Below are 10,370 nucleotides of genomic sequence, written 5' to 3' on the forward strand. Positions count from 1 at the left end.
AAATGGTATTGAGCTTTAAATATTGTCATATTTTGTATATGACTCCATACAGCAGTGAAATACATAGCAATATTTACATATGATTTAACAGTTTATTGTCATACATATCAAAAATCTAAAAGGTGTGCATCATACTTGACACCTAGATGAACACTTTACAGTTGGTTTTATGGCTGTAAGCCATTGTCTTCAAATGCAATTGAAGTTAGAAACGTGTATACCAATGTCGCATGTAACTTTAGCCTAGGAAAACCCAGACGAACTTCAGGCAAGTTTAGATTTGCTCTGCAGTTACGCACACAGCAGTTACGACTGAGAAGGGTCTGGTGTCAACCGTGTCAACCAGGCTAATGTAACTTTAGAGACGGTCCCTAAATACGCGAATATCGATCGTCCAACGTCAAACCAACTTCATGCCAGTGTAGAACTGGGCTATTTGATCTTTATGTTAAGTACTAATAACGTTTTCTCGCTGTCATTTTTGTTGTGTTTTTATGTTGTCATTGAGAGGAAAGCGCGCAGCACATACTTACACATTCATTCAAACGTCGCAGCGTGAACGTCGTCGCGATGTTCGTTAACAGTATATTGCTGCAAAGGTATTTCCAACTTCTTTTTACTTCTAAGCAAACACGAAAAAGCACTCGTGAGTAGATCACTGAATCACGTTCAGTCTTGTGCGATGCCATGGTGTGCACGAGATACGAGTACAAGCAATAAGTTGCTGGCTGAACTGAAATTCACTTAACGGCCACCGGTGTCGCTAATAACAAGGGTTTCTAAATTCTACATTCTACATTCTAGCCCCTTTTAATTGATCAAACATTTACAGTAAAGACATTTATAATGTTACAAACGGTTTCTATTTCTGTTTTTTTTTTTTTACTTTCTATTGATCAAACAATCCAGAAAAATGCATCACAGTTTCCACAAAAACATTAAGCAGCACACAACTGTAATAAGAAATGTTTCTTGAGGAGCAAATCAGCATATTGGAATGATTTCTGAAAGATCACGTGACCCTAAAGACTGCAGTAATTAATAAATGTCATTTAAATGACATTTTTAAATATATTCCAATAGAACACAGTTCTTTTAAATTGTACAATTGTAAATTTCACAATATTACTGTTTTTCCTGTGTTTTCCTGCGATTTGTTCCAGATTTTTTTTTATTGTGCTGGTTGAAAGTCTGTTCACATCCTGATAGCAATCACTAAGTTAAGCAGTCTAAATGTATTTATATGTAAACGTCCATAAGGTGTTGGACCATAACATTTTCGTCCAATTATTGCATTCGGTCCAACAATCACCTGCCTGTCAACGTATGTATTTCCATACCTCCACGCACCTGCTCGCGTATACATCACACGTCATCAGCGTGTTTCATGCTATGCAGAGTTAGACAGACATCAGCCACTGAACACCGCAACCGAAACAGCAGCCGCCTTTTACAGTTCCTCCCAAACCAAAACAACAAGCTTATGCTGAGTTCACGCCATAACTACTGCAATGGAAACCCGTGAACTTAAACTCAGAGCGGTTTGTGACTCGAATTTATGCATTTCAATGTCAACACTATCAATGCTGAAATGAATCTGCAGCAGTCAAGTGGTAAAGGTCAGTGCTCTTTAAGTTGTTTATGTTCATTATTATTGTAATGTTATGTGCTTTGAGACATGAGGTAGTTTAATGCCGTCTCTCATGACGCTTTGCAGACTCTGCTCTGGCTGTGTGTGTTCATGTGTTTCGGAGGAGCCGTGGCTTTGGAGACGCTCTGAAGTGACAGTGGGATCTTATGATTTCAAAGCTAACTTGCTATTGCTAGCCTCTCTGAAAATTGCCTACCCTACCTTTAAGAAATCTTACTGACCCCAATAATAAAAGCGATCTTAATAAAATACTTTCCCAGCTTAATATGCAGAGTCTAAAATAATGTCTGATTACTCCAAAAACAGTCCAATAGGCTTATTGCTTAATTTGAACCAGTGTTTGTGTGTTTGGTGCGGGATCTGTTTTACCGACCAATTGGCAAATGAGGAGAGTGTTCAGGAAACCTTTTTTAAAACAGTGATTTTTCGGTGGAAATTAACGACAAAAAATGTCTGTGCAGATTCTATAAGCTCTAATATGCAAAACACAGACACTTCTGGAATCTCTGGAAATCTCTCTATATTTGTGTGGGAGTGATAAATGCTTCAGGGTCAGTAAACACATCTGACAGCGTGACTCATTGTATTCCCAGTGGATTCACAGAGAGATGCTTCCATCCCCAGCAGCCCTGGCTCGACGTCCTCGTGTATCAGACTATTAACAAGGCCAGTCATGGACCGTGCGTCTGCCCACTCACAGCAGCTTATGTAGCAGTTTCTATATGCAAATGATGTCTGCCAGGGCAAACTACTACTAATCTCAGCTGACTCCTAGCAGATTGAGGCTTCAAATGAACCTGATTGCGGTCTCTCTTACCTGATGGTTGGCTGTCTCAGACACTTTCACATCCAGAGATCCAGACAGAACCGCGTACCAGCTGGTCCCGATGTCACCCTGCCTATACACTGCAGGAAAACAAAGTGAGTCTATGAACACTGATCTGCAAATTGCAGAGAAATTTTTCATTTCGATGTCTGGACAGTTACTTCTTTTCATTTATGTAACGTGGTTCTTATTGTCTCATTAGATGGCAAATTCTACCTTTAGCACAGATTCAGGACTACATGCTTAGCAATAAAAGTTTCAGTAACACATTATACTTTAGACATTCTGAATAACTACATGTCAGCTAACTCTCATTAGTGCATTAATAGACCTTCTGCTTTATATCTGCTAACACTTTATTTTGTTGCTCCCCCAATAGACATTCTACCGACTATAAGTAACTTCGCAACTACATATCAACTTACTGTACTGACCCGAACCCACCTTACAGTCTACTAATACTCTAATGAGAGTTAGTTGACACGTAGTTGCAAAGTTATTTATAGTTAATAGAATGTCTAAAGTGGATGATTGAAACTAAGATTAACCAAAGTTTCAGCTATAACAGAGTTTTACAGCCTGGTGCCACAGGAGAACATTTTTAGGTTCCACAGAAACATTTTGTTTTCTAGTTATTAATAAAACCATCTAGAATCCACTATGCTGATCTGAAGAACCAAGGATGCATTTATTTGACAAATATACAGTAAAAACAGTAATATTGTGAAATATCATTACCATTTAAAATAACTGTTTTCTATTTTGAATATATTTTCAATCGCAATTTATTCCTGTGATGGCCTGAATTTTCAGCATGCATCTTCAGCTGCTTAATATTTGTTTTAACCGTGATAAATATTTTTAGGGATAAAGTTCAAAATAACAGCATTTATTTGTAATATATATTTTTGTACTGTTGCTATTGATCATTTTAATGCATCCTAATGCATTTAATGCAAAAAGTATTTAAAAAAATCGTACTGACCCCAAACTTTTTAACATGATCAAAAACTGTTTTAATCTCCAAAGAATCATACAGGCGGAAACCCTACACACACAAAGAATCTTTACTTTTCATGTGTCGATTCATTGATTCATTTCTTTCCTATATTTGAAAACACATTTCCTGACTGGTCTCAATGGAGTAAAATCTGGAAGCGTCATGATGAAAATACAATAGTAAATGTGGCTCTTACAGGTGATGCCTTTCTCCAGGAACTCATAGAAGCCACACATGCAGATCTGCTGCAGCAGGTTTGGGTGAAACTTCTCAAAGGCCTTCACACCCTTCAGCCGAGCCAGGATTATATCCACATCTTCTCCCGAGCGTTCTGCTGGCCTAAAAAACACACAGACAAATAGACATTACGGTCTGGGACACTCTTTTACCAAACTGACCTACAAGAATCCTGACATTGCAGTGATGCATGTGACAGTTAAGTGAATAGGCTGCTGAGGAAACAAACAAAGTTGTGTCTGTTAGAATACAACAATTGTGCTGTCCTGATAAGGAATATGTAAATGTTTTTGTCATCAGTCCTGTCAAAATACAAGCTATGAATCACATAGACCTGTCTTTTCCAAAATAATGGGTCATTATGTGTGAGAATAATAATGTGAAGAGAAACTGATAAAAGTGTTTGCAGCTTTTGTGCTTAGTTTGTGGTTGTAACAAAGAAGTATTTGCATGGGTTTCTGACCATTATGAGAACTTGATGTGTGAGCCGGATCAGACAAAAGTGCGTAATCCTCAATTTTTTTTTTTTTTTTATATGTTCAGTGAGGTAGCATGATTTTTCTCTAATGTTGTATGAGAGATTGAGACACTAGATGCAGGCACAATAATATCCTCTTTCCATTTTGCATAAATATAGCTACACTCTCACTTCTCAGCTCATTAAGTGACATGTATATGAGTGCGTATGCAAGCTGCCTCTCTTAACGATGTCAGTATGCTGTAATTTGAACTCATTTTATACAGTAAAGCCTTGTTGCTATGGAGATTACAGCATGGAGAAATTAAGACTTCAAAGGCATTTTTCAAACCAGAGGGCAGTGGGACAAATTTGACATGGAGAATAATCAAGCTACTGGAGTTCCACAAAAGACTCCAAACGGAAAACCAGACCTCGTCTGCTATATTAGTACTGGCCTTGCAACTGCAACAAACCAAAGTGGGTCAGTCACTGTTTCTACACATCAAAACATTTTTTTTAAAAGCTGATTCTTTTTGATGTATACTTTTAATGCTCAGATAATTAAGATGATCAACAACACACACAAAACAATCTATTTGATCTCTAACCAATAACTAATTTCCATTTATAATATAGTATGTATACATTTTGGTACTGAGGATGTCATGGATGACGTAATTCTGTCAGCCAAAACCCAGAAACTTGTAAGCATTTTAGCACTTCCGGTTCCATTGTCCCAAAGTTAATAGGTTGTTTGAATGGGTTTTTGGTTAAAGAAAACCTACAATGAAATCTTTTTTTTTTTATGGAATATTGCAGTATTTATTCTAAATGATTTATCTGTTCACATCATATTTTTTGTGCCCTCATAACCTTTAATCAAAATAACTTCCCCTCCAGCCCTACATTTGTTCTTGTTCGAGAAGCCATTTTACTGAGATATATCTTACTATAGGGAATTTCATGCAACTTTAAATGCCTGAAATAAGGTCTGTGATTAACACAACCTCAAGACATTTTCACGTTTTATTCTATGACATAAAATACACCAGTAAAACCCCATGATATTTGTGAAGCTTTTATCTTTAAAGAGGCGTTTGCTAACTAATGGCTAAATGGGACCACAGAAGCTGTTGGGGACATTAAACGGAGAATAGGTAAACTCATCTACTCACTAGTCCGCTTTCACAGCCTCGTTGTGTTTATATTCCCATTCTTGTAAACTATTATATTACTAACTCAAACTTTGAGGGAAAACTATTTTTAAAATAAAGACTGAAAGAGTTGACGGAAGCGATGGCGACATTGAAGTCACGAAATTAAAACCCTAACATTAGTTTAACGATTGATAATTAATTATAGTAGAAAATTATACAGATTAAGTTAATTAAACGCAATACATAGTGTTTTGGTGGTATTAGAAATATATGTGTGTTACTTTAACAAAAAATATTTGGGTAAAAAGAACAGTGCCACAAAACCATTTCTTTTTAGTGTAGTCATCGTTCAAAATCTATTTGCTAATGGAGAAAATGAATGGAGTTTTTACTTCCAGACCCCAACTGTGGCACTCTATTGGGTTTTTGTCGAGGGAACCAAGGAGTTGCTAACTTCCAGGTTGGCCTACAAAAATACATCATCACTGCAGCGATGTACACATTTCAGACTGAATAGATACTGTCAGAATGACCGTAAAAAGAGTCAAATGGAAATTCCAGATTTAACAGAAATGCAGATCCCAGGCATCTTTTCCCTGACTGTGATCTCTACTGTCCAGCAGGACAGAGACACTTACAATTACAGAGCTTGAACTCTCTGAAACCACAGAAAGAGGGAAAAACCACATCAATGACTGCAATGGAGACCTTTTTCAGCCATTACTGTACATCTATGTAACTCTATGCATTTAGTGCTTCCAGTTGACCTGATGTGATGAGCATAATGTACATTATAGTTCTATTTCTTTGCCCGTAGGTTACGCTGAGCAGCACCAGGCCGATCTCATGTGAACCGGACCAGTTTGATCTTGTGGATGTGAGAGGGCGAGAGTGCCGCTGTCTTTTATGTGCTGAGATTCACTGGAGTGGAAAAACATTACCAGCATAGGCTATGTCTGCTGGGCACAGAACGAACCCTGCATTACAGTGGCCGCCAGTGCAAAGCCATGCCTCTCTCTCTCTGGCTCGCTCACTCTTTTCATCCATGTGTGTTTCTTTTTCCCATATAGCCCCAGCCCATTGTGTAGAGTCCAAAGAGTCTTTTGAAAAAACACTTTCCCCTTTGTGTCTCTCTGTCTATGTATTTTTTTGAGTTCCAAATTTTAAACCGAATATGGAAAATAAAGTAAAAGCTAATACTATAAGAGCAGCCTATATAAATAACACTAAACTGGTTATCACACTTCTTTGTTTCTCACAGTGTTTCGAATCAGTGCAGAGGGGGATCATTATTCTGACAGGTGGCTTCATCCTTTTGCATAATATGAATATCAATGGAGGCGCAGATAACGGGCGACAGAGACAGTTTAACTCTGTCTTCCCAGCAATATGTATCCCTTTAATTATCAAGCATATTTACTAAATAGAACGCAGCACGTCAAATTAGACATATCAGGATTAACAAGCCAAAAATTCTAATTTCCAGACTATGGTGCGACTGATCTGTAGAAACTGCTAAGACAGCAGCACAATGCAGAGAGTCTCATCCAACAGCGCAGCCTGTTATTTTCTTTGTGAGTGTGCACATTTATTGATCCCCACAATGCATCCTGGTGTCGGATGTAAATGAGACCATGGATATCCTTAAGAACCATTACATTGATCAGAGTAAAGACGACGTGCTCGGCTACGTTTAAAGAGTCCATTAAAAACATCAGCCTCTGAAACACCATCACACCCAGTAAGGTGATCTCACTTTTCCCTCCCATCACCATGGTAACCTGCAGGGATGTGTCTGGGCTAGGAGGGGCTGTGAGAAGGTAACAGATATGTTTAATAGTCAATATGTTCGTTTGTCTTGGAAACCTAATAACCAAAAGTTGACTCTGCGAGTGCCTAATTATAAGTATAGCCTAACTCATCTGGTTTAAGTAACCCGCAGCACATAAATGGAGAGTCTGATTCATACTGCAGAAGAGTATTCCAAAGGATGCACACATCAAATTCAGATGATATGAGACCAGCAAACGAATTATATAGAGAAGCATAGTCCCTGGTTGAAGAAAGAGAGCAGCTTCTGTTATTTTCTTTGCTTGCAGAAATATATGTCCCTTCAGGAAGAAAAGGTAAATCTATAAATGATGAGAATTGCGATGCAGGTGATGCACCAGAGACGCAGGAGTCAGGACGCATTCTGCTGTTGGACTGTCACCTTGTTGCAGCCCCTCCGGACATCGAAATCAACAAACGCACGTAAAAAAAAAATCGCTTTCGGACATGGTCGGGTGTCTCTCACCTCTTGTCCAGGCAGATGATCCACTCGGAGGAGGCCACGGAGTGCGCAGAGGCGTGCACCGCTACCATCTTCGGCTCGACCGGTGTGAATCGCAGATCTCGTCGACTCGCGCGCATCAGGGCTCGTCCCCCTCCCCGCCTCTGTCGTCAACTGGATCACCGTGGCGTGGGTTCATCGTCACCACGTCCACGCGCACTACGATCGTTTACAACCGTGCCTGCCCACTGATACGATAAACAAGTCACGTTCCGAACAGCGAGGCATTATCGGTTGGAGATCTGTATTGACGATGGTTAAGATAACATTACGTGGGTGCCATGGTGGTTTAAACATAACGTCAGTGGGAGGCGGCGTGGGAATATCACGGAAGAGGCGATGAGAGCTGGTTAAAATACTGTTATGATGCATTAAGGTTTTGTAGGTGACAGCGGTGATGCTGATGCTGCACTGTCACCATGGTGATGAAGGGCACGCGGTCAGCGAGATGGTGCATCTATAGACACGAGAGGGAAAGGGGAGCGCGCGCTGTCAGGCGTCTTGTTCTCCCCGGGGGTGACACACACACACACACACACACACACACTGTCGGGAAAGAGACAAGGAGTCGCAACTGTCGCATGGCTACACTGTAAATAGGGAAAACAGTTGCAGTTGTTTGCTATTTGTACCTGATCTTACCTTTAAACCTGGTGTAATCTAATGTAGTCGATTCATTCATATTAAATAAGAATTTTAGGTTCTAGTTTAGGTAAATAGAATTTAAGAACACTTTATTTTAAGGTGACGTAGTTACATTGTAATCACTCAAATAAGCACTGAGTAATATAGTTCACTACATATACTTACTAGAGGTTTGGTTTAGGGTTAGTTACTTGTAATTAGGCCTATGCATAATTTACTGTTATTACTACCTACCTCACCTTAAAATAAAGTGTCAACGAATGTTATTATATCAATTATTATTTAATTAATTAAATATTAATATAATCAATCAATTAATTAAAAATAAATAAATACATACATAATTATAATTATAATAACCTTTTCTTGGTGTAACCTAATGTATTTTCATTCATATCAAATAATACTGAAGAATCTTTCTGCAATATTAATATAATTAATTATTAAATAAAGTAAAATAAATTCATTTCATTTATTATTTAAAATAATATTAAATCATATTTTGACATACCCAGGGAGTTGGCTACACTGTAAAAAGGTAACAGTTGCAATTGTTAGATTTTTCTTTTTACCTTATCTTGTCTTTTATAAAAATAGCCTTTTATAGTGTAACCTAATGCAATCTGGTTTATTAATACATATTAAATAGTTAATACATTTTTTGGAACATTAATATAATTAATAAATAATAAATATAATTATTTTAAATAATAAAATATTATTTAATTTAAAAATATATATTATCAAATAATATTAATAACCACATGAAGTACATTTTAGGTAACTAATTTTAAACAGATAATAAAAAAAAGAGACGCTTTATTCCTGCTGTTCAAATACCACCAAAAGGAGTCAAATATTCACAAGTTCAGTGTTTAAATTATATCATTGGCAGCTCAGGGATCTGGTAAAAAACACATTCTCAGCACCAAGTGCATCATACATGTTGTGGCACAATAATATATTACATGTTTACAGTATAGCACAATTAGACATTGGCTGAAGTATAAGGAGCAATGTGTTCCTATAGGATAAGGAGCAATGTGTTCCTATAGTTCCAATGTCTAATTGTGCTATGAAATATATTTCATAAGAACAAAGTGAGAAAAAAAGCTTCTTCTGTCAGTTTATTAGTTTGCAATGTCACTGATGCATCTCTATTGTGCTAAAGAAAAAGCAACCACATGATCATGCATTATCTCAGTTGAAGCTCACATTCTGAAAGCTTCTTCCCTTAAATCAAGCGTAGCGTTAGTTCTGGCAGGTTACGTTAGTCAAGCTCGCATCAGCTGACTCTCATTTTGGCTAATTTTAGACATATTAGACCAACAACAGAGGCAGCCAACCTCTTTATGCATGCTATGATCTTTTCCCATATAACATATTGCTTTACAAGCTGGTCCCAAGCGAACACTATAACTTTGAAACCAATCGAGTCACTGTACAAACAGACAATAAAAGCTCTTGATAGAAAGGTTAATAGTTATCATCACTGTCAAATAATAAAAAAATGCAATCTATTCACTTTAGACAGTTTAAAAAATTGTTTAGATGCTTGCCTTGTTTACAAGGTGTTATATGGGCTAGCCCCTCTGCCACTTAACCAGTTCATAAAGCAGAAAGACAGTAGAGGTAGGGTAACAAGGGCAGTTAGTAGAGGGGACTGTATTATACAATACAGGCGTAGTAAGTTTGGACAGACGGCATTCTCAGTTAGAGCTACATGCTACTGGAATAGTTTACCTGTTGAATTGAGAGAATGCAATAATTATTTAACTTTTAAACATAAATTTAAGACATGGCTTAAGGCACAACAGAAATGTAACCACTAGCAATTTACATATACATTTCTTTTAACATATTACACTTATGTCACTTTTGTAATGTATTATCTTGTATTTCATCTTCTTGCAGTATTTGATTAGGCACTATACTGATGATACTTGGAAGTACATTGTTGTTGTCTCTTCTTTTTTTTCTTTTTTTTTTTCCTTTGATAATTTTAATGTATTTTTTCTTGCAGTATTTGTTGAAGCACTGTACTTATGTATTGATGATGTTG

At 37.4% G+C, this 10,370-nt stretch overlaps 1 protein-coding gene across 2 annotated transcripts in view; it reads right to left on the reverse strand.

The window, feature by feature from the left end:
• Nucleotides 1–8,089, reverse strand: part of rapgef4b (Rap guanine nucleotide exchange factor 4b) — a 32,391-nt gene extending 24,302 nt beyond the window's left edge. The window contains exons 1-3 of one of the 2 annotated variants that reach the window (XM_079884136.1): nucleotides 7,628–8,089; nucleotides 3,674–3,816; nucleotides 2,469–2,557 (exon numbers count right to left, since the gene is read on the reverse strand). In XM_079884136.1, coding sequence (XP_079740262.1) covers nucleotides 2,469–2,557; nucleotides 3,674–3,816; nucleotides 7,628–7,743 — 348 coding nt within the window. In that variant the 5' untranslated portion in view covers nucleotides 7,744–8,089. Of the gene's footprint in view, nucleotides 1–533; nucleotides 684–2,468; nucleotides 2,558–3,673; nucleotides 3,817–7,627 lie in introns of those variants that run through there. The other variant, XM_079884138.1, reaches the window with a different exon arrangement.
• Between the last annotated feature and the right edge of the window lie 2,281 nt (nucleotides 8,090–10,370).

The sequence above is a fragment of the Squalius cephalus genome (assembly GCF_949319135.1).
Source record: "Squalius cephalus genome assembly, chromosome: 10".
Classification (NCBI taxonomy): Eukaryota; Metazoa; Chordata; class Actinopteri; order Cypriniformes; family Leuciscidae; genus Squalius; species Squalius cephalus.